Source organism: Excalfactoria chinensis, chromosome 21 (assembly GCF_039878825.1).
Source record: "Excalfactoria chinensis isolate bCotChi1 chromosome 21, bCotChi1.hap2, whole genome shotgun sequence".
Classification (NCBI taxonomy): Eukaryota; Metazoa; Chordata; class Aves; order Galliformes; family Phasianidae; genus Excalfactoria; species Excalfactoria chinensis.
Genome location: NC_092845.1, coordinates 904168 through 929087, shown reverse-complemented (window position 1 = coordinate 929087; position 24920 = coordinate 904168). Strand labels below are relative to the sequence as shown.

General features: G+C 46.0%; 2 protein-coding genes across 2 annotated transcripts; one reads left to right on the top strand and one right to left on the bottom strand.

Annotated features, from left to right (window-relative positions):
• Positions 1-360: 360 nt before the first annotated feature.
• On the bottom strand, positions 361-17741 carry DDX6 (DEAD-box helicase 6). Its single transcript, XM_072354858.1, has 14 exons — positions 17593-17741; positions 15076-15551; positions 13634-13697; positions 13057-13161; positions 11661-11790; positions 11042-11188; positions 10706-10804; positions 9920-10038; positions 9457-9585; positions 9030-9146; positions 7735-7798; positions 6374-6475; positions 5554-5733; positions 361-4482 (listed from the first exon to the last, which is right to left on the bottom strand). The coding sequence occupies exons 2-13, from the start codon at positions 15273-15275 to the stop codon at positions 5558-5560; spliced, it is 1452 nt and encodes a 483-aa protein (XP_072210959.1). The 5' UTR covers positions 15276-15551; positions 17593-17741; the 3' UTR covers positions 361-4482; positions 5554-5557.
• Positions 17742-19781: 2040 nt separating this feature from the next.
• On the top strand, positions 19782-24920 carry CXCR5 (C-X-C motif chemokine receptor 5). The gene is made up of 2 exons (XM_072355055.1): positions 19782-19820; positions 23683-24920. Exons 1-2 carry the CDS (start codon positions 19782-19784, stop codon positions 24757-24759), a joined length of 1116 nt encoding a protein of 371 aa, XP_072211156.1. The 3' UTR covers positions 24760-24920.

Below are 24920 nucleotides of genomic sequence, written 5' to 3'. Positions count from 1 at the left end.
CAGGGTGGGATGAAGGATGCATGATGAGGGATGCGGGTAAAAGGAAGGTGAAGGGTTTGGGGTGGTCCTGTGGGATCCCATGGAGCCCAGCCCAGCCCCATGGAGTTGGCTGAAGGTGTGCAGTGTGTCCCATACTGAAGACTTCCAGCAGGGAGGTCAGACTCGCTGATCTCCTCCTCTGGTCCCTCCCAAACCTTCTGGTTCTGTTGCTCATTCACAGCACCCAGAACAGCCCACGGGACCTCTGTGCACGATGGAGGCTGGATGCTGCTGTCGTGCATCACAGGGGGGTTGGTGTGCAAGGCAGGAGGGCAGCAAGGTTTGGGCTTAGCATTGAAAAGAAAGACGTGAGAGCGTGTTGGTGATCCAGGGAGCTTTTATTGAGTTTAAATCAACAAAAATCAGGATTTTACCATGTCGTATTTTTGCACTCTGAACTCGTGCAACTCCCCGAGTCGGTGCTGTGACACAAACACACATCAGAGAGAAACACAGCCCAACCGAGTCGCAGCTCCGCTGGACAGTTTGCCAATTACCCAATTGAACCGAAAGCCAATTTGCCCCTCCTCCCCCCACCCCCCATTTGCAATGATTTGTCCACGTTGTTCACTGATTAACAGCAACGTTCAGCTTCTTGCCCAGGGAGCGGTGGGTGACGACAGCCCACCTCGACTGCAATCATTTAATCTTCAAATAAAGTTCCTTTTCTGTTTTATTCTGTAACGGGAACAAGGACTGTTTTCTTCTCCTGCCACCCCTTCCCTTGAATTATTGGTTAAAATACAGCAAGGCTGTATCTTAATAAACCCATCCCTCCCCCCACCCCTCCTTCCCCTTCCCTTGCTTTGTCTAGCGCAGGGTTTAGAAACGCTTCCACATGGACACGTCGGCTACACAGCAGTGAGCTGAGCACCACACGCTCAGCACAGCCTCACCACGAAGGCCAGACGCACGCTCTTTGCTCCAGAGCCCTCATTTATCATCCACTCCAACTAGAGACTGCAAGCTGACAGCAACTGGAAACGCCTGTTGTGCCCAACCTTCACAGCAGCACTGCAGGATAAGGCCGCTGTGATGCAGCTCAGCCCACACGCTGTGGCTCGAGGCCTTCCCCTTCCCATCACTTCAATCTTTGGCCGTGGGAAGCGTTTCTAAACCCTTGGAGCAGACAAACCCCCCCAACCCAAGTAAAAAAAAAAAAAGAAATCAAAAAAATCAAGATCAGAATGAGATGATTTGATACCAACGTGTCCACAACAAATTCATGTCGAGCTTCCGTGTTCTTACCCACAACAATAACAACAACAAGTCCCAGAGGGCAAAGGAAAGATGCTCCCATCTCATTCTGGAAATTAAAACACCTATTGAAGACCAACCCACCCCCCACCCCCCGTGCAGGGAAAGCCCTCACAGCAACTGCACTGTGCAGCTGCACACCCTGAGGCCAGCCTATAGCATAAAGGGGCTGCAGGTTGGTGTCAATCTCCCTGCAGCCATTTCAGCTCAATTCAAGGAGTTTTGGACTTCTGGGAGGAAAAAAATGCAGAATTGCTCATATTGATATTGGTGTCATCTTTGTCAGAGGAAGCATTTGGCCCAAGGGCTCCTCTGTTGAAAGAGACCGGCTTCAAGTAATGCATAAGTGTAAAGGCTGGCGTGTGGCTAAACAAGAGCAGGGTGTCACAAGGAATCTCTAGAAGCCAAGATTGAGACGCAATTAATCCTGGGGAGAAAAAACAAAGGGAAAAAACAAAGAAAGCCTAGGCTTACCCTAGTCAGTTTGGAGCATCTTTCCATTTGCTGGATCGCATCTGTTAGAGATCGCCTATTAGCACCAAGAATAGGCCGCTTCCTGCGTTACTGGAAGCCACCTACAAATGGTGCCCCCGACAGGTCAGGTAAGTGCCAGTCCTCAACAAGAGGCCAAGTTTATAGTAATACTTTCCATTTAAAAGTTCTGTGCTTCAAGAGGGACCATCAGAGCATGGCACCGGGCTCACCTGCCCACAAAGCAGAGCACACGCACCTCACTCAACACCTCTATCCTGTTCTTGTTCCAAGCGTGTGCCCTGGCAAGATACAAAGCTTTTATTTACATTTCCCACGTCTTTGTTGCACTACAACGATCCCTCTGCTGACTCTCTGGAATAGATCCTAAGCTGGCTGCAGTACAAGAGCAAGGTTTTACTTTTGGTCAAAGTTACCACCCACAAATTCCCACCCCCCGCCCCCCTCCCAGCACCCCAAAGTTGTTTACATTTAGTACCTGCCAGTCAAATGTAAGCTGTGCGGCTCACAGTTACCTGTGACCAAGCTCTTGAGTTTGTTGTACTCTAGTGCAGCATTTGCTACAGTTACGGAGTCACTGCTGACCAGAAACAAAAATAACCAGAAAACAAAAATAAACCCCAAACAAACCCCCCTTTCCATCATCTTGTAAAGCTGTTGTCAGGAGGCACCTGGTTTGGTGTGTGTGTTCCTCGAGGCAAAGGACAGGTTCAATCTGCCTTTTGGTTCCAAACATACTCAGAAGAAAAGGAAAAAATAAAGAGTGTGGGAGGGGTCAAAAAAAATAGGGAGAAATTAAGACAATTCATTAATTCCTGCCTCAAAGTAAGCAAGCATAGTGTGAGTGCGGCATCGGTATACACAGTAAGTGAGCAAAAGGGATTGCGTTCGTCCAGGTGCCTCCTGACGCTGTTGTTGAACAGGCTAGAAGGGAATTTTTAAAGTTTACAGTTTGATTTGTCTCACTCCTTTTGCCTGCAGATCAGGCCAAACATCAAGCATGTTGGGAGGGGCACAATTTAAAGCAACACCGCTTGACCAGAATGTGTTCCAGCAATACACAGCGCAGAGTGACAGACAGCAACTCGTGCCTAAACAGAGCAGGTGGCAAGCAGCTTTCTGCAGCTCCTGACACTTACAGGGCAGGCTTCGCCCTTCCCTGCTCACCAGAAGTCTGTATTGAGGTCGTGTTGGGCAGAAAATACACAACGCTGCAGGAAATCAATCATTCCCATCGAGCTCCAGAACTGTCCATTTATGCGTCTCGGTTTCCTATGGTTTCTTTTAAACCCAAATCCACACCTTATGCAGATATTGCTCAGCAACGCTGACACCCGCTGGCTCCCCCTGGTGCCATGCAGAACGCGGGTCACGGCACCCTTCAGAGCTTGCAAAGTTCCTGAAGTTTCTAAGGGGGAAATAGAAGAGCATCTCCGACAAGCTAAGCAACAGACTTCTGAGACCTCAGAGCCTTGCAAATAATCTCTTCCACACGAGTGGTACAACAGCGCTGCTAACACCGGAGCAAACCTACCCTGACACACAGTGAGGCCTGCTCTGCTCGGAGCTCAGAGCATTTCTCATCGCTTAGTGTTGCAGAAAACTGAGCCCCTCTCATCTTTAGCTGCTCCCATAATCAGTCACATCCCTTTAACCCCAGCAACCTTCATAAAAAAAAAAGAAAAAAAAAAAAAGTTATATATGAACCCAAACAGGAAAAAAAAATATTTACAAAGTTTGTACAATATACACATCTGATTTTCTATGGGACACACTGCACCAGAGGAAAGAGGGCCACAGCTCTGAAACAAGTCTACGTATCAAGTGCTGGAACTACTAATGGAGACTTATGGTAACCAGTCTTTAGTGTTCTGCTAGAGCATAGGGATTTTCTTATGGCTCCTGCAAGAGATGACAGGCTACTCTTTCCTTCTGGAGCTACGATGCTGCACCTAATCAGCCCAGATTTTAAGTTGGTTTTGTTTTAAATACAGGTATTTACAGTGTGGGTGAACTGCAGATGCATATCAACTCCTCCAACTAAAGAACAAAAAAACGAAAAGAAAAGAAAAAAGTTGAAGACAAAGTAGTATTACCAATAAGTTTCACCTCACAGCCCTGGCCTTGAGTACTTGGAGAGGAAGAGAGGGGGGAAAAGAGGGGAACTTTGACCTGAAACCAAAAACGGCTGTTGATTCCTCGGGCTGTGTCGGAAAGGTGATGTTCTGAATGGTCTCATAGCATAAGGCACTTTGCACGAATAAGTAAGAAGCTCTTTAGCTTAAAAAACAGATGAGTAACCAGGGAGAAGTTGAAATGCACTCAGTCGATGGTTGGAGAATTTGAAATCGCAGACAAGCTCGTGTTCAGATTCTTCTCTTTTCAGGGTTTCTCTTCTTCCCTTGCTGCCCCTCCCACCCAAAGAAAAAACAATTTAAAACCAGCAGTTAGTGCAACTAATGTTCAATCAGCACACAGTGCAAACGAGTGGAAAAACAAAAAGCCATTCCTCCTTTCATCTTCTTTCTTCCTTGCTGCCAAATTTGAAAAGAAAAAAGGCCGAGCTCTTTAGTCTTCATAGTTCCAAAATGAAAAGACGAAGAAAAACCCACAAAGAGAAGGGTATCCCCAGAGAAATGATGTGTCACAGATGTGGATCAAAGGGCTTCACCTTCTGGCATATGTAGTCAAAGCCTGAATATATAAATACACAAATAACAACACCTGCAATTAAGTCAGCTCTGTGCAAAACCAGAACCTAAGCAATGAATCATGCTGACTGTGGGGCAGCTCCAGAAAAGCCGCTGGCATTGGATGCAGTTCGACCACTGTCCCTCAGATGTGCCACTATGACCCAACCTCTCCCCCCAAGGAAGCCACCCAAGAACCTTGCCCAGCTTCAGTTTGATTTGCTTTATTTATTTTAAAACACGGAGAAAACTCAGCCAGCAAAGCAGAGGCCACAAGTCACCTGGACATGACCAGCTGGCTGGGGCTAGCCTTGAGTTATTCCAAAGATACAGGTTTTGCTTTAATTCTCATTTTAATTAACAGACTGTTTCTTTGGCAATTTTTTTGTTAACTGAGAGTAATTTCAGCAGCTTCATTAGAATTCTTAATTCATGATCTCTAAGAGAAGATGCACTACAGAACTCCTTTCAACCCAAACGGTCTGTAGCATCTCAACTAGTAACAGATGAAACATCACCCTCTATTTGCTGTGAGAATAACAGCTTCCTTGGATTGTGAATTGACTCAGCCTTTTTTTGCCCTCAGACAGCAATCAAAAAGTCACACTTCCAAAGTCCTTGCCAGAGAAGCCTCATTTTCTTTTTATGCTATGTAGACCTCAAGTGGCAATGAAGATGAATTACAGCTCTGCTACCTACTCAGCTTACTTGCAGAAGTTCTATGAATCAAAGAATGCAAAACAAATATGAGGCACCTATGGCTGGAATATAGAATACAGCTGCTGAGATGAACAGGCTGTTCTGTTGGTGCTATGTTCTTAAGAGACCTATTTTCACTCTTCACCTTCCTGCTAATCACTTCACTTTCTGCCCCTACTTCTCAGCTAAGAAATACAGAAAGAACTCATTAGGCTGCTCACAACCATCCCGTCTCCAAGCAGGATTCTCCCCCATCTCCTCTAACAGCCTATTTCAAACCTTTGTTTTCACATTCCATGACTCTTCAGCACATCAGTTTCCCCTCTTCCCCCACAATGACATTCCAACACAACTACTCAAGTCAGGACATACGCACATGGTTACTGTTTCTCATCTTCTACAGGTTCACTGTGATATTCTGCCACGTAAAGGCTCTTGTCAATGTTGCTTGGTATGGGCTTTATTTCAGTTCCCAACTGCTCCTCAATACTTTTCAGGTTGAATCGATCATCGTAGGTGATCAAGTTGATGGCCAGGCCAAGATGTCCAAAGCGACCTCAAAAAAGAAATTTAAATTGAGTAACAGGAGGTGAAATGAAAAGCCTGCAGATTCTGCAGGTGTTATTAACATCACTTTCTGATTATAAAGTCAACCTGGACCCCTGCAAGCTTCACATCAACATCTGGTAAGGACTTTCTACTACCAAGTAAAAGTCTTCCACTACTGCGGTGCGGAACTTGAGGTAAACAGAGTTCCACTCTTCACTGTCATTGTCAGGGATGTATCTAGAAGCTGTCCAGGCACCAGAAACATACCTTGGAGCACATGCAGAACAACAAACAAAACCCACTACACTTTAAAAACACGGAAATTAAGTTTTCAATATAGAATCTTTCCAAACTGCAAACAATAAACATTGGCAAGTTTCATGAAATTAAAGCCAAAGGTACTTTTTTTCCTCATTTTCTTTTTATTTTTGGCCTAGGCCCTTCAGGCTCATTTAAAGAGCACAGCCATTTACTCAGGTATTTGTGAAGAAAATTCTACGCCATCATCCCTGTAAGTAAACATCAGAAAAAAACAAAGCTGTTCCAAATAATTATCAGTACAGTGATAGAAAGCAGAACCCAATCAAAGCATAAGGAATATTACAATTACCAGCAAAGCTGTCCCTAAAACATGTTTTTCCTCTCACCTGATCTGCCAATACGATGGAGATAAGTCTCTGCCAGCTTTGGAAAATCAAAGTTTATCACCACATTCACAGCTTGGATATCAATACCTCGGGTAAACAGATCTGAAAGACAACCCAGGTCATGAAGAACGTTAACTTCCATGAAACCTAATGCTGGGCTGGGAAATTTAGCCTTTGTGAATGTTGGTTAGCACTAGTTTCTAAAGATAAGCTCTTTCTGTGTATCAAGACACTTGACATAAATTCTCTTACAGCCTCTTCCTGCTCTTTATCCATGTAAAGCATAATAAAAAAAGAATGATAAACACATCAAATCTTCAGTTCTAGGTCAAAAAATAATTCATACCAAGCCAGTTTTTGCACTATTTCTGAGCTGCTCACCTTTATATAAGCATCTCATCAAATAAGGCACACACTGGCATTTTACAACAGACTTGAAATGTGAGCAATGTCCTATCAACTAAACTATCTCTGTTTCATTTCAAGTGAGTTTTACTAACACAGCCAAGATACAACTCAGGCCATATATAGACCAATCAGAACTGCAAAGCATTTGGGAAGCAATGAAGAATCAGTTTATCATTATTCAATAATCCTACCCACAGTTCTACCTACAGTTCTTCTATTTCATATCCAACAATTTACAGAACACTCACATGTTAGAACATAAAGAAAACATAACTGAAGTACAAATTATTATCACAATGAAAGGATTTGTTAGCAAGCTGCACCACCACAGTTTGCCAAAAAAAGAAAGCCAGTATGCCTACAGGCTCTCCATGAGCAGAGGGGTGGCCAGCAGGGATAGGGAGATGATTGTCCATCTCTGCTCTGCCCTCATGAGGCCCCATCTGCAGTACTGCATCCAGGTCTGGAGCCTCCAATATAAGAAAGGCAGGGAACTGTTGAAGAGGGTCCAGAGAAGGCCACAGAGATGATCAGAGGGCTGCAGCACCTCCCCTATGACAACAGGCTGAGGGAGCTGGGCTTGTTCAGCCTGGAGAAGGCTGCAAGGGGACCTGACTACAGCCTTCCAGGACCTAAAGGGAGCCTACAAACAGGAGGGGAGTCAACTCTTTAAAAGGGTAGATAATAGCAGGACAAGGAGAAATGGATTTAAGATGAAGGAGTGAAGATTTAAGTTGGATGTCAGGGAGAAGTTCTTTACTCTGAGAGTGATATGCGGGCTGTGGATGCCCCATCCCTGGAGGTGTTCAAGGCCAGGTTGCGTGGGGCCCTGGGCAGCCTGGGCTGGTATTAAATGGGGAGGTTGGTTAGCTTTATCACTAAGCAATTCATCAATTACACCTGGGCTAATGGCTATTCTATCACAACCTTCAGAAATGCATAGGAACTCTTACCAGTGCAAACAAGATTGCGGCATAAGCCATTTCGGAAATCGTGGAACACGCGGTTGCGATGCTCCTGGAAACAGATAAATAAACTAATTAAAGAACAGTTATGACTTTCAGCTGAGTGCTCAATTTACAACCACAAATCCCACGCTTGCCCCTTCATAAATATCAGCTGAGCCTAAACTCCTTGTTCTACTTCTTAATACCAAAACTTTTTTTGTTCCCAAGGCCTATTTTCATTGCCAGTGTTTTGACTATCATCTCTCCTAGCCCCATGCCAAATGCTGTATATTAATATCTTACATCCTAAAAATACATTCGTGAGCATTGACATAAAATCTGGAAACACCCTTCCTTTAAAACTTGAAGTAACTCCATTTTCCACTGCAGAGTATTTTCCACCACTTTATCAGTGATGGTATGAGCCAAGTGCCTGCACAGACTCTTCTCTCACTAACAAGCCACTTTAGACTACACAAAGATTCATAAGCAGTTTCAATTTTAAAGAGAGTGGAATGAACAAGTTGCAGTGTCCCACTCAAACAACCAAACCTCCTTTCTTTTTTTTGACAAAGACAAAAATGAGAGAAACAAAAATCAGGTCTCAAGCAATCCATCTGCACACCTGTGTTCTCAACACTGACATCAGCTCCAATTCTGCTTAAATTACTGCTCTATGTATAGCCCAGCAAAGGTTCGTATTGTCAGTCCAATGAACAGCCACGTGTCCATTAAAGCTGCCATTTTAATTTGTTCTAGCTTACATACAAAATGTAAGATATTTCAAAGTCCTACCGCCTTCCACGCATCACTTCAACCTCTTGTCAGTGCCTCCAAGTTCACTGGCTTACAAGGAAAGCTACAGTGTGAAGCTTGAGGACATGAGCTACCCTACAAGTAACATAAATCCCTGTGCACCAAAGCCACATTGCTATTTTTCATGTTTACAGCAAGGCCACGGGTGCAAAACTGCTATGCAGGAGTAGCTGGTACTTTCAATGAGAGCTCTGATCAAAGCTGTCTCCCTGACTTCTCAGATTCCCCTACAGCCATGGAGCAAGATGTGTTCCTTGCCAAGTCATGCTGTGAGCTCACACTGGCTGAGTACTGTTCTGTTTGCATTCCTAAATACCAACTGATCAGTTTGGAAAGAGTAGAAAAAAAGTCTGGACACAAAGTGGAACCAAAGCAAAATACATATTCACAGCACACGTAAATTTAAAACAAGCCTAAGAATTTGTTCAGTTCTGCAGCAGAGCTGAGAAGAAACCAGACAGCAACTGCTGTAACTTTGTACTTACCTGCCTCATTTTAGCATGGATATAGAAGCAGGAATAGCCCAGCTGGGAGATCTTTTTGGCTAGCAATTCAACCCGTTGAGAGGAGTTGCAGAAAATGATCGACTGGTTGATCTGGAGCTGGAAATATAATCAGAGTGTTCAGTAAATACAGAATTTTCACAGCAAATCTAACGCATGCATCTAAATCCCCTTCAGGAAGAGAAAACAGGTGCTGCAATCAATTCATAACATATTTCTGAACAACAGGGAAAAAAAAAAACTGCAAGGTTCTGTACCACAAAAGTGCAGGACAAGAATTATTTTTAACTCTAGTTCACAGCATCATTAGTACATTTTGTCATGGAAAAACCTGTCATCCTAAATCTTACTATTTTATTTATTTTGAAGTGGAAAAGTGCTTTTGTAGGCTCTTATCTCTATCACTTACCCTGGAAAACAGCGTATTGAGGCAGTGAACCTTCTGACGCTCAGTTACATAGGCATAGTACTGGGTAACTCCCTTCAAGGTCAGCTCCTCCATCAGGTTAATCTCATAGGGTTTCTGCAAATGGGAATTCTGAAACACAAAGAAAAATAAAGCAGGTGTATCTACATGCAAAACAGCATGAAGACATCCTGTCCTCTGGCACACTTAAATTTCTGCAAAGCATGAATGCGCTACCAGCCACCCTGTATCTGTCATGAGAAAGGGCAGGTAAAATTTCAAGAAAGTTTATAAAAGATTACTTATAAATCCAAGGCATCAGACCACACGAAAGCAATTACCTTCTATCCCATATTTAGGCTGATATATTAAACCAAGAAAGCATGAGTGCATAAATAAAAGCACCACTCACTTGTGTACCCTATGCACAATGTCACAATCATAAGTACAAGATTCCAACACTCACCATGAACTTCTGTACACTCAGAGGGAAAGTGGCTGAGTAGAGCAAAATCTGTCTGTTTTTAGGTAGCGTGAGAATAATGTCTTCCATTATTTGAACAAAATCTTGAGACAGCAACTTATCTGCCTGTAACAACACAAGTACAAAACAAGACATTAAAGAGAAGGGATGGGCTCCCAGTCTTCTGGTAGTGTTACACTGCAGAAAGAAAATACCACCAGGAATAGTCTCCTCTCCAGCTTCACTCCCTTTGGAGCAATACTACACTCTAAAAGTTATTTGATTTAGCTGCTGGAAACAGGATTCACCACTTAAAGGAAGTTTACATTTCCTGGTTTTCAAAACTGTTTTCAAAACAGAATCAAATTAAAGAAAAATAAATAGAAGCCAAGAGTTGTCATAGGATTATTTTCTCAACCTTCTTACTTCTGCCTGTAATCTCTCAGATGTTCATAAATCAGTTTATATGAACTTGTGGTAAGCACCACTCATTTGTTACACACCAAAACTAAACAAAATGCATTCCCTCCATTCAGAAGTGCCTGTTAATCTGTTGCACAGCAACAAAAAAGTCAACAGAAGTCAAAACCTTCCTAGGTTGCATTCCTAAAAAAATTCACATCCAGAAAATTTCTGCCAAAATACCTTCTCAAAACACCAAGCAATGATTTAGCTATAACCTTGATATCCTCAAGCAAAACTATTTGTTGATGTGCATAATGAGGTGGCTGGCTGAGACACATCACTGCTTTAACAAGTTAAAGTGAAAAATGTTTTAACATGAGCTACTTGCCTCATCCAATACTATCATCTGGACATGCTCAACTTTTGCTACTCCTTTCTTGATGAGATCGAGAATTCTTCCAGGGGTAGCTATCACCACATGCACTGTGGAGTGAGAAGAGCAAAAAAAGTTAAAGCAACTCAGGCAGTGTTTCTTGCCTTCAGAGACATGTCTTATACCAAGCCTTTAAGAGAATAACCACATACAGTGACAAGGACACACTGCAAACTATTTTCTAACAAGCAAACAGTAGCACAGGCAAAAGAGAAAAGTAGAAATTCTCCCACCCAGGATAAAAGCCCCAAATAAACAGTAACTGTAATGCAACAAAGTGCTCCAACCTGTATCATCAAGCCTCATTATGTCATCTCGTAAATTGGTTCCTCCTGTTGTTGCCATCACTTTGGCACCTCCCATGTGTTTGCTGACTTGGATACAGATTTGACTGACCTGCAGGGCTAGTTCACGGGTGGGAACAATCACCATTGCTGAAAGTTAAAAGTATCAGCATGAATTACTATTAACACACAGTCTTAAATACTTCCCTGTAGAACACAGAAGCTTCACAAAAGCCATATTTCAAAGTTTTGCAGTTCCACTACAAATATCCTGATAGGTACCTATAGAAATCCTAAAAGCTGCTTAAAACAAGATAAATGCCACACACATCCCCTCACATTCGCTCCACACAGCTCTCCCAGCCACCACACGTTTATCACTCCTGATCTGCTCTCTGGGGCAAGAAAGTAAAGTCTGGAAGATACCTTCCAATTCAAGTTCCTGAAGGGAAACGTGCAACTTTTAAAGTTCCACCTTCCCTCCACTATTCCCCATTCCTCCACCCTATGAGCAGACAACCTACATCACTGCATTTTATCAACCAGCTTTAGATTCAAGCCTAGACAGTGAGCAATAATACCACCACCTGGATGCAGCTAAGGCAGACCCATTCCAACTGACCTTGTATGTTGTCCTTCTTTAAGTCTAGCCGTTCAAGTAAGGGAATGAGGTAGGCTCCACTCTTGCCTGTTCCATTTTTCGCTCTAGCCAAGATATCCCTACCAGACAAAGCAATGGGGATGCTCTCCTCCTGAAATGACAGTCAATGCATGAACAATCACCAGCTAGGCTCACTAAAAAGATTAGCAAAATATATGTCTCCTCACTAACAATACAACATTACACATTTATTCTGTGAACAGAATATCCTGCGTGTATTGTGCTCTCACAGATGGAAGGAGTTAAATCGATCAGCAAAGAGTTCTCCAACACAATACAACACTTCTGCTCCCAGTATCCCAAATAAAGTTCTTAACCTGCCCAATACTGGGTGCTGCAGGCATGGTAAACCCATAGTGATTTATCAGCAAAAAGTAATTTACAAAAAAAAAAAAAAAAAAAAAATCAGAAAAAAAATTGAGGAGACAGTGACAGACAGAAACTCCTCCAACAGAAAAAGACACACATCTCTTAATGCTGGAAATGCATCAGCCCACGTAACTTCAAACCTGCATGCTTCTGTGATAGACTTTACAAAAGGGAAGCCTGCTAGTTTTGAGACTTCACCCATTCAGAGAGGCCACATGTACTCTTCAGTTTGCTTTCCTTTGCAGGAACATCCTAACAACCCAAATACCTACATTCTTTTCATTTGGAAAAGGTGATGTGTTAGAATCTACTTCAAAGAAATAAGCCATAGCTTCCTCCATTCCTTACGGAGATAAAGTGTCCCAGTTGTCAATGAAAACTCTCTAAACAACAATTAAAAATAAAACTAACACTACCTTGCCTCCCCAGCAATTTCACACATGTCAACTGTTACTCGTAAAACAACTCTTAAAAGTAAGAGGAAGGGACAGAAAAGTAAACTTACTAACGCATTAATCTCTCTCCTGTAACCCCTGTTATGACTCCTTCCAGATGTGTATGATTAAAAAAGCCAAGAATGGGTGATAACACCTCAGAGATACCTCTATAACAACTACAGACATGCAACCTACAGCAAATCAAAGTTTTCCAGGAAATGTATGAGAACAGCCCTGTTCCCACTGTGACTGCCATGGCTACTGATGCTACTGAATGAGAGGAACACATTGATGCCTCCACAGTGAAAAGGAAAATCAAAGTTAGTTTCTCTAAAATCTCAGTCCATCCCAATCTCTTCATCAGCCAACAGCTATGATTTACTTGGACAACAGTATTTCTTCCTTTCTACAAACAGTCACAAAATCCTGCTGTTCAAATCCCCAGTTTCCCCAAGCCACAACACAAGTGTTCACCATTTAAACACAGGTAATATCAGTGAGTTCATGATAATTAAACTGCTGCTTATAACTAGTCTGTTTATTTTAACAACCTGAATAGGAGATGGCTTTTCCCAGCCCATTTCAAAAATTCCCATCAGCAACTCCCGTTTCAAACAGTAATCTTCAAACTCATTTCCTTTTGTGGAGGTCACGTCCTGGATAATCAGAAAAAGCACATCCATAAGATTAGGTCATACAACCCACAGCCAAGCATCAGTCAGACCCAAGGAGAGGCTGCTTATGCAGGAAGATCAGAAAGCATGTTCCATTACTAGACAGGAGTTCTCACTTATCAATGCAATATCATAAAGTGGAGAAGTAAACATTAATTTTCCAAAAACCAAACACAATCCTGTGAATATACACAGACATCTTTGATTTCTGCCGTGCAGAAGACATTGGACCCAAGCTGCAACAGTAATAAGAAAGTAAGAAACACATTAAACAGTGTTATTGAGCTTCACAAGAGAAGCATCTCTCCCAAGTAATTTTAAGAGAACTAATTTTACAAAGCAATCCCTCATTTAAAACAGCTGAGCAAAAGCTTAAATGGCTTTGAATCTTATATGATTTTTTTCACTGCAGCTTCTCCCACAACTTCCATTCCTACAATTCAAGAATCCTTACAGAAGTTTTGATTCTCAAATCCTTTGGAGGGAGTTTTAAAGTCTTCTTCCAGTCATCGCCAGGTCTACAGCAAAACAAACAAAAACAAAGGCTGGTTTAATACTTTTATTTTGCATTCTGATTTTCTTGGCAAGTGATTAACATGTCATATTTTCAGCTATAAGCACCTACAGGTACAAGCTCAAATCTTTTCTGAGCAAAGTGGGATGCAACAGGCAGGAAATGGTAAACAAAGGCACTGAGCAGCCTGCCAAGTGCAAAGCAAACTTGGGAGATCTTTATCCTGGAATGATTCAAGTCCCACTGTTGGGTCACTGAATCAGTCCACTGGAACACAGATTTCAAACCAAGCACTGACGCTGTGATGTTAAAGAAATAAGTAATAAATCCACACAGGTATATTTTACTACTGGTGCTAAAAATAATAATAATAATAGAGACCCACATTTCTGTGTCCAGGAACTGTCTATTTTATATCCATGAGTAATATAAGATGAAAATATTTCTGGGGAGAAAACTAAGTAAACACATCCTCCGTTTGACTCTCAGTGAGATTCAGATACTCTTCCTCTCTGAAAAGACCCCATACAGAAGAAAACAAGTTCTCCTCCTCCCCAGTCCCAATTAGGAGTAAGTTCTGATGAGTTCTATTGGTAGTAACCAAGTTTAAAAACACCACAGCTGAAAATGTGTTAAGCAAACAGTAAGAGCCAGAGCATTCCATTAGGTATTCTCTCAGGCAGGGAAACAAATTCATGTTGCTTGGGTGCAGTGGCAACTATGGGAGGAAAAAAGTGACCTGCTATCGTAACATTCAAGTCTCACAGGTCTGAGATAATTTCCAACCAGTATGTATTATTAGCACACTTCCAAAAGCAGTTTGGTGGGAGAAGAGAGACAGACAAGTGTCATAAATGTACCACCATGTCCTGGCTTAGGCTCTGACTAATTGAAACTGGAGTGTTGCACCAGGGAGTGCACACACCACCATTTAAGTTCAATGACAAAAGAGAACTGACTGGAAGGAGTTTCTCACCACAAAAGAGATCTGCAACAACTAACCCCAAAGCAAGCAAAACTGGACTAAGATTAGGCTGTGTTTCCTCCTTTGTCTTACATTTCTGTTCCTTCCCACACCACTTAAAATGAGCAAAGAAAACAGGATGCTGCTGCTCAGTGGGCTACCACTGACAAGCAGCTACATGTACTGAAAAAGCAAAGCATCAAGTTCAATTTTCACAACAAATAAACTGCAAAGGTAAACGTCAGAGAGAAGCTCACACCTGGAAATACAGCTTTCTTTTCATAACGCACATTCCAGGACAATTCTGTCATCAACGTCATAAAACAGAAGCAAACTTTATAAAAGCAAGTACCCAAGGAGGCTTTCCTACAGATACCATTTAAGCATTACTCTTAAGGCACTCGATACGAATACTTACTTAATAGTGGTGGTCATACTCTGTGCTTGCTGTTGGGTGCCATTGTTAATTGTGTTGGCATTTTTCAGCTGGTTCATCTGTTGCTGAGTCTGTGTGCCTCCACCTCCTGGGCCCCCGCTGGGTTTCACAGGGCCTCTCAACTGCCCGTTCTGACTGGATAGACCCATTATAACAGGGTTCTCTGTTCTGGCCGTGCTCATGTTTCTATGTTTAAAGATGTCTTTTTAGACTTCAAAACTTTGAAAGTCAGTACAGAAACTGTAATAACAGTTTATTAGACTCTCCAAAATGAAGAGATAAATAAGTCTTGCTCAATATATGAGTCCTTTATTGCAATGCAGGCAAGCACCTGTAAGTCACTCAAAAGTAAAGTAGTAACTTGCTCTGATGCACTGTGGATCAACTTTTTTTTTTTCTTTAAAAAAAAAAAAGCCCTCTAACAAAGCTGAGTTAGATCAGAATTCACTTCCTTCAATCTGAAAGAGAAGCAGACAATCACAATTAATACACGGACTTTTGTACACACAAATCCTCCACTTTGTATTCTCAAACAGCCCACAAAGCAGCACATTATCCAAACATCACCTCTTTGCAGGCAGCACACAACTCGGTTATTGCTTTTCTGTTTCCTCAGCACAATTAGACACATATCAGACCTTTTTCCCCCCCCCGCTGTGAAGCTGAGCTGAGGTCACTAAAGATGATTCTGTAAACAGCTGTGCTTTCAGTTGCCTCGCTGCAACCGCTTGAAAATACTATCTAGGCACAAATGATCTCAAGTGCTTCGCCTGTTCTTCAAGTTCCTGTACTGCTGGGACACAGAAAAACCACCATTCTAAGCAACAATGTTAGGCACAAGCCTCTGACACACAGCAAAATGACAGCATCAAAAGGACATTATTGTCAGGCCTAAAGAAACATTCGACTCCAAATGCCCTTTTCACATAAAAAGCGAAACTGAAATGATCTTTAAGAATAAAAAAAGAAAACCCTCGACCAACTTCCTCCGTCTCTGATGTTCTGACAGCTTATTCACCAACCTTTTTAATTGGGTCCAGATTTAGCACCATTTGAAACAGGGAAGCCCATGGTATCATCAAGCTGAAAAGACAGTAGCTTCTCACTGAATCTAAGCAACCATGCCTAAATGAAGCAGTTGGTAAAATACATTTATAGCAAGTATCTAACTGCCTGCTCACGCGTTCTGCGTGACGTTATCTTCCAGCTGTCAGCACAAACTGCACTCGGGAGTTGGAAGTAGATTGTCTTCAAAGGTCTCCAACCTGAACTGCTCCATGATTCTGAGGCACCATTTGGTACACGATGACTTAACTCTGACATTGTTATTTGTCAAAACCACAGAGATGGCACAAAGTCTGCACCTTACACACAGAAAACAAGCATGGCCCAGGGACTGATAGCTCCTTACAACACACTGAAGGATCCAATATACTTTTAGTTCAAAACCTTCCAGAGGAACAGAAAGTGGTGCTGCAGGCCGGGACAGTTTGACGTTACAGACAGAAAATGCAAAGGAAAATCTGCTTGTCCCCCTCCCCCCCCACAAGCATTTCTTTGGAGAATAAGAGGTGTATCAGAGAGCATTTCAAGGGACTGGAAAAGGAATGCAAACTCACAATGCCCAGCTAGTTCCATACGCATCAGTTATCATTTCACAGGGAAAGTTGAAAATCGGGTGTTTTTCCTGCCTAGAAACAGTTCCAGACTCTCTTTGAAAAGAGAACTCTCCTTCCCGTTAACTTGCTAAGAACTATGAGAACCAGGGAAGCAATCCAAACAGCAGCTATTCCTCAAAGATTCGCAGCACAGAGAACCTCTCGCTCCCTTAAACTCCCTATGCTTTAAAAGGACGCAAAGGAGAGACCAACACCTCACCAAGCGCAGCGAATCACCGCACTCCTCGCCAAGAAGCGCCACCATTTCACAAACGGTCCCGTACAACAACTTTCCCTTCGGGCCGTAACCCGCCGGCCGCCCCCCAGCCCCATTCGGTCCCGTTGTGGAGCGCAGGTTCCCGCTCCTCGGCGGAGCCGTGCCGGCCGGGCCCCGCACAAAGCGGCCGCGCCATCCGCCCGCGGGGGCCCCGCGGCGCCCATTGTCTCCGGCGGACCCGGGCCGCACCGCGATGCCGCCCCCGGCTCGGTACGGAGCGGCGCGGCCCCCGAGCCCCGCGGCGGGCCCAGCGCCGCCCGCTCCAGGCAGCTGCGCCACACCGGTACCTCCCGCCCGCGAACAATGGAGCGGCCCCCACCCGCGGCCGCACCGCTCTGGCCGGCGATGAGCACCGCCAAGGCTCCGCTTCACGCTCCTGCCCCGCGGTCCCACCGCTCCCGGCGCGGCCCGCCGCCCCCCAACCCCGATCGCGGGCTCTCGGCGCCGCCAGGCCTCGGCGCTCCCGTGGCGCGCAGCAGGCCGCAAAGCCCGGCCGGCCGGCGGCGACCACCCCGCCCGCTCCCTCGGGGCCGCGCCCCCCCCGGCTCCCCGGCCCGTCCTCACCGCCACCAGCCGCGCTCCCCCTCGCCCAGGTAAAAAAAAAATCCTCTCGCTCCCACTGGGTGCCTTGTTATGGCGACTCGACGCTCCAAGATGGCGGCTTCCTCCTTCCTCCCGTGCGCCCTCCCCCTCCCGGCAGGGTAGGGCACGGCACGTCGCCCCGCCCCGCACGCACGGACGCACGCACGTACGTCTGCACGCACGCCGCGCCCGATCGCGCGTGGGCTCGCGGGCGCACTTCCGGCCCGCCTTCTGGGTGGGCCTTCCGGTGGGACAGGGCCGAGGCAAAATGGCGGGTGGGTCGCAGCGTTGTGTGGGGCGGCCATGGCTGCGTAATGAGGCTTCCTGCTCGCGTAGCGTTTGTTTTTCTCCTCATTCCTTACTTCTGCCGCCAGTTTCAGATCGCTGCTTTGTCTCCACCCTTCACAGCAGTGTTGTTACCTTCAGCAAGCAGTGTGTTTACCCTCCAAAGCAGTGCACACCCATCTATGCTGCTGTTCTGTTCCCCAGAATAGATGAAGGTGAATTAACAAGCCTCGTTGTTCAGTTATTAACCCCCAGACCACCCGCCCTGCTGTTGACCCCTTGCCATGTCGGCCATCAACCCAAGGCATAGAGCTGCCCGCATCCTTTCTCACCCTCTCTCCCACACGATGCCCTTTTTAGGCTTCCCTTCCACGCATGACAAGCAGGAACCTGAACACAGATCCTATGCTTTCCTTTGCCAGGGAAACATCTCGCCTGTGTGGTGCTGCTGGTCACAGCAAGCACTGCTGCAGAGGTCTCTGCTCTGCTCCATCTGTGCTGCCTGGGTGCTTGTTCTCAGCTCTCAGCAGGGCTGGGCATCGTGCTTTGCAGATTGAGGTGCAGGAAATAGCACGCACCGACCTTAAAAGAGCAAATCTGACACTAGTTACCAGCTGGGTAAATCTGGGTTTGCAAAGCTTTATTTGTGATGATAACAACAAGTGAGATGACTGGAAACATCAGAGAGAAGATCCAGGAGTCAGAACAGATTAGGCTCAGAAAGTCGGTATAGTGTCAAACTGGTCAGTTGAAATGCTTGCTAGTTACAGAGTAGACCATCCTTAAGGAGTGCATTTTATCATCTTTTTAGTACAGCTGAGTAAATTAGTTTTATTCAATTATAGCTTGCTTACCTGCTAGTATCCTGCAAAATCGCATTGCTTTTAATTTGTTTTTATCTCTGCTTATTTTTTTGTCTATGTTCTCCTCTCTGGCACTGTTCCTACGTTTAACAGTGCAGCAACACACGGATCCTGTGCTTCATCTGTGCTAGCAGTCACATAGTGCAGCATGTACTTGCAAGGGAAATTGTCGCCTGTGACCTCAGGGTGTGTTCCCTGAAGCCTTTTCATCCTCAGCCCACTTCTAAAGGCCTGGACCCACAGCCTGGGAGATGCCTCCTGCTAAGAACCACAAAGAGACAAAACCCAATAGTGCTTGCCAGTGTAATGTCTCCTTCCTCACCGGTGTGACTCCTGCCAGGCTTCTTGCTCAAACAGAAGCTCCAGCAGGCTTGTGCCTGCCTTCCTTAAATTAGAAACTTTCAATTAACTTCTCAGTTAGTTAGCAGCCTCTGTTAACTAATGCCCTTAGTTAACTGCAGAGCAGCCACTGAGGCAACCCCTTCCGTCAGCAACCTCTTCACTCCAGTGTGAGTCCAACAAGGAGTGAAGCAGCAGGAGGAGACAGAGAACAGCTGTAGTTCCCTGAGGCTGGAGCGGCCAAGAAGACCCTGGCAGAGGATTATGGTTATGCAGATATGAGTAATGATGTCTGCAGAGTTTTACGAAGCTCCAGAGGGCATCCAGACCTGGTGAGATTTTGGGCACAGAGCTTTCAGATTGCCCTGGAATAGGACAGTAGGAGCCAAGAGCCCTGGAAGTTTACAGGATGGAATTATGGACGTCATGGGTCTTCTCGTTACAGACCAAAGGAATGTGGATTTTTCAAGCTTCACTGTGAAAATCAAAACACATAAGAAAGCGTGATAAAGCGAGAGGCCAATCTTTACATCATATAGATCACCCTTCACTTGGAGCTCATTTGCCTTGCAAATACCCTATTGTTACTTGCTGAGTCCCTCCCTGCTCACTTAAATGACTAACTCCACCCCGAAAAAGAAGAACTTTAGCTGACCTGCTGGAGGAGAGGCAGATCCGGACACCATGGGGCCTGTCAGCTACTCATCGGAGACCTATGACTTGGTGAGTTTGGCCTGGCTTTACTTGTTAGAGAGAACGAGGGGTTAGAGCTGGCAGAGCTGCGGGTGGGCTGAGGGACTTGGTTGCAATGTCCACGTCTTCTAATGGCTTCTGTTAGAAGCAAGAGCAACTGGAGCAACTACTTACATCCACGCAATTAGACTTTATATCCCATAATTCTGGACTTGAGGGATGGAGGAACTTAAGTGGCAGTGTTGAGTTTGTGCAGAGCTAATGCAGTGCAACCCCTGACAGGCTGGGGGTGCAAAATGTTCCCGTGCAGAAACCCCCAAATCCCCAGCTCCTGTGGGAATGGCCAGAGCATCACCAGGAGAGACTGACTGATGTCATCCTCTGCTCCGTGCTGCCCACTGGTCCGAACACTTCCCAGCTGGGATCTCATAGGGAGACCCTTCTCTGCTCTGAGCACAGCTGTTGGCATGGACATAAGGTGGGGGTAAAGCATGCCTTCCCTGTGAGCAGGCTGCCCGAGGCCACGCTAGGAGGGAAACACACACTTAACTTACGAGAAGGGAATTAGAAAACAAGGAAGATAAACTGCAAACACTTCTTCTAACTGAGACTGATGACATCGTATATTCTGCCCTGTAGTTCTCTACCCTAAGGTTGCAGGTGAAAGACAGAAGCTGTACCTTTTAGAGCTCACTGTGCTGTCTGAGGGGAAGTCCACAGCAGTGCTATCATTAGCTGAGTTCTGTAGCATTGCAACTCACAATTTCTGTTTTCATATCGTGGCTCTGTGCAGCAGACCTCAGTTTTTGTTTATTTTCTGTCCCAGAGAGAAACACTGGATTTAATTTTTAGCTATTTTTCTGTCTTTTTCCTGTACATCGGAGAAAAAAGAGAACTGGGAGGGGCTTTCCCTACCCTTTTTATTCTTGTTTATTCAGCATAAAAAATCCATGGCAAACGGGGCTTGTTCCTCCCTGGAACAGGCCATAGATCACACAGAGCAGTGCTACATGTGGTTCGGGGGAGCCACATGCAGTGATTGCATCAACGCTGTGTCCAGAGAGATCTGCAAAAAAAGGCCTCAGCGCTGTTCTAACAAAGCAGCAACACAAACCTGCACTAACAGGAGAAGGCCAGCTGACCAATGGGACAAATGCAGGCCGAACACGGTTGGAATGTTTGCACTGAGAGGGCATTTATCTCAGTATTACCCAGCGAGTGCAGCAGGAGTCCTGACCAAACTTTGCTGCCCAATTAGCTCTGTAACGTTGTGGAAAAGTAACACAGCAAAAATTATGACCCCAGTTCTCCATAGCAAGAAAATTTTGCCTGCTTAATTCCTCAGCTGCAGACTACACAGAGAAAAATGCTGCAGAAGGACCACTGAGCTCTCCATGCTGTCTTCCATGGTACTGAAGGCTAATTCTTATCACAGGGCTGATGTGGCTCAAGAGGCAAAAAGGCATAAGCACGGCAGGAGCGTGGTGTTTGCTTTTAAGTATGTTTTTCTCTCCTTCAGCCTCTAGAGAGCTGAGGAGCGGGATTGCAGTCAGTACTTGCAGAGCTGCACACCAATGTGGGCAATTTCTGTTTTAAGGCTTTGGGAATGTGAGATGCTTTCCTGGCTCTGGATGGCTTAGAAGGGAATGAGTCACTTGGAAAATCCCTAATAGCACACAGACTGCTGCTGCTCTTCTACAGGCAAATGTTTGGACTGCTGGCAGTTGTGCAGAACTGAGAAAAGCAGCTGATGTGCGGAGGAGGCCTGCGTGACTGCAGTGTGGGACAGGGGATCCCTGAACAAAGAGCGTAACAGGATCGTGCCTCCCATTGCCACAGATGCAGGCATGCATTTTACTGCTTAGTTTCAGGAAAAGGCCCTACTTTACTGTCATGTTCCTCCAGCAGAGCACACACACAAATTGCTCTGGCTGTTACTACCTTTGCAAAGGTGCCCACATGTAGACTATGGCCAGGTCAGGTGGCCACATGCTTCCAGTGTGAAAGCAGCAATCACAGCGCAAGCCTTGGCTTGTCGCATTCCGTGCATCTCCTGCAGCTCTGGTCATTTGCCCTTCCAATCTGAGCCTGGATACACACATTTCAGCCTTTCATGTTCATCTTCAACTCATCTCTGTCTGTTCCCACCCACACTCGTAGCTCGGAGATGCACATGAGAGGATGCCTCATATACAGCTCTGTGCACACTTCCTCTGCCCGCAGCGAGTGGCTTACAGTAAGAGCCCTACCTGCCATCTTATCTGCAATCAGATGGTGGCTGATAGTGGCCTCTGCACCTCCAGCTCTGACTGTAGGGTGATGCTGAAAACCATTCAGCAGCCAAAACCATTTAACGACACACACAGCCGTCACCTGCAGCTGTTCCACGCTGCGCTCCAATACTCTGGCTGGCACACCCAGCCACTGCCCGTTGTTTCATTTTTACCCCTTAAAACTGGGGTTGTTCAGCCTCTCTCCATTTAAGCTACGCCCATTCCAACATGCTCTCCTTGGGATTCTCCAGCATGATCACCCCAAGTCCTGAGCAGCCCAGTTTGGTCGTTGTGCCAGATTGCTCAGAGAGATGGCAGATGCCCCATGCCTGTAGTCAAGGTCAGGCTGGACGGGGCTCTGAGCACTGCTGGAGCTGTGGGTGTCCCTGAGCACTGCAGGGAGTGACAGCAGGCAGCCTTTGAGGGTTCCTTCCATCTCAAACCATTCTATGATTCAATACTTTCCCCAAGGGATTGCTTACCCCGCTACCTTCCACTGCCTGAGGACCAGCCAAGCCTTTGGCACACGTTCAGTAATGCTCCGTAGACTTCAGCTTCTTCAACACCCCCAGGCTCCCCTTGAAGCCTCACACATGGTTTCAGCAGTGCAGCAGTTTGAGTTGAGCGCTGCCACATCAGCTCCTTACCTGAGAAGGTTGCTTGCGGAGGCACCCAGCACATCACATGGGGAAGGCTTTTAACCAAGAATAAATGCAGTCACCCTTTCTAACGAAGTACAGTGCAGAACTTGAGGTCACTTGCAGTCACTCGACTTAGCACATGCAAGGAGAGGAGGAAAGGGCAAAAATTTCCCCCCAAATTAGCTCTAAAGCTGTCTAAAGCGGGGCTAGTATTTTTAGATGGGAACTTTGGCTGCCAAGTGAAGGCACAGCAGGTGCAAACAGCCACAGCTGGCAGTGAAAGGTATGAAAGCAGCAAGCAAAGACTTCCTCTGTGGTTGATGCTGAAGTCTCAGGGCTGGTCTCCAGAGAGGCTGTGGGTGGGGGAGTACACAACAAGTGTTGTGGAGCTCTTCCCGTTTTGTCAGTGATGGCTGAGCTTGCCACAAGCCTCCCGTGCTGAGTGTACATCTGAGCCCTTTGCTTTTGTTAGCAGCAGGTTTCTGCCAGTGCCTGAGGACAGAGCATGCCCACCATCTGCAGCAGCTCTACCACGCTTTCCTTATCGGCTGTCAGCCCAGTCTGAGTGGTGTTTTCAGATTCCCTTTCTGGCTTTGACTGCAATTAATTCAGAACCACAGGGTTCACCAGCAGAGCAGATTTCCCTTCCCGGAATCATCCCTGTAGCTGTGGCATCCCAGTTCCTCTGATGCATTCACTCCTCCAGCTGTTTTGTACCTGTCAGCAGGCAGGACAGGCTGTGCTACAAGTAGGTGGGGAAAAAAGTCAGAGATGAGTGTTGTAAAATATCAGATGCCTCCAGCAGGTAGCTGAGCAAAAAGCAGAAGTTGGAAGTGGTTCTCTCTCTGGAAGCCAGAATATCCCCAAGTATGCTAATGAATGATAAGGGAGCACACAGCCCCTCGCAGTGGGAGATCTGGGTGATTGGGTTCTTCTGTTCAGAAATTGCCCTCCTGTAACCAGACTGTCTGTTCCCAGAGCCAGGTGGAGCTGAGCGGTTACTACGAGGCTGAGAACAGCACTCCTTCTTTGGAAGGCTACTTTTGCTTCAATCCGGCCTCATCTGTGGTTGGCAACCAGAGAGACCCCTTCAGGAAGGTCTTCATACCGCTCGCCTATCTGCTGATGTTCCTGCTGGGAACTGTGGGCAATGCCCTGGTCCTGGTCATTTTAGAGAGGTTCAAACGGTCCCGAACAACCACGGAAAACTTCCTCTTCCACCTCACCCTGGCCAACCTGGCACTGCTGCTCACCTTCCCCTTCAGCGTGGTTGAAAGCCTGGCTGGGTGGGTATTTGGGACCTTCCTCTGCAAGATCCTCAGTGCTGTCCACAAGATCAATTTCTACTGCAGCAGCATGCTGCTGGGCTGCATCGCGGTGGATCGCTACTTGGCCATCGTGTACGCAATCCACACCTACCGCAAGCGCAGAGCTCGCTCCATCCACCTCACCTGCACGGCCATCTGGCTCTCCTCCCTGCTCCTCACCTTACCTGATCTCATCTTCATGGAAGTCTGGACAGATGAGAGCAACCGCAGCATCTGCTATTTTCCAGAGGCTGGGATTCATGGCAACAACGTGTGGCTGGCAACTCGTTTCCTGTATCACAGCGTGGGTTTCTTCATGCCCCTGCTGGTCATGTGTTACTGCTACACGGCCATCGTCCGTGCTCTGTGTCAGTCCCAACGCCTGCAAAGGCAAAAAGCTGTCCGTGTAGCAATCCTGGTCACCGGTGTGTTCCTGCTCTGCTGGAGCCCGTACCACATCGTCATCTTTCTGAACACCCTTACCAAGCTGGAAGCCTTCACCAAGAACTGCCTCCTGGAAGATCAGCTGGACACCGCCATCATGGTGACAGAGGCCATTGGCTTCACGCACTGCTGCCTCAACCCCATCATCTATGCCTTTATTGGGGTCAAGTTCCGTAACGACTTCTTCCGTATCCTGCACGAGCTGGGCTGCATAAACCAGGAGACCCTACAAGAGATCCTGGAGGTGACGAGGAAGGGCTGCGGAATCGAGTCTGACAACACCACCTCTATCTCCACTTTCTAACTCAGAAAGGTTGCTGCAGGGCAGAAACGGCCTGGCCATGCCTGGCCAGTCTTCGTTTGTGCTGTGTCCCAGTCCTAAGTTTCACAAGTGTCCCCACCACTCTCTTCATCCCTCGGGAAACCAAGGTCTGACAGCTTCCTAACACCCCAATCCCAACGCAT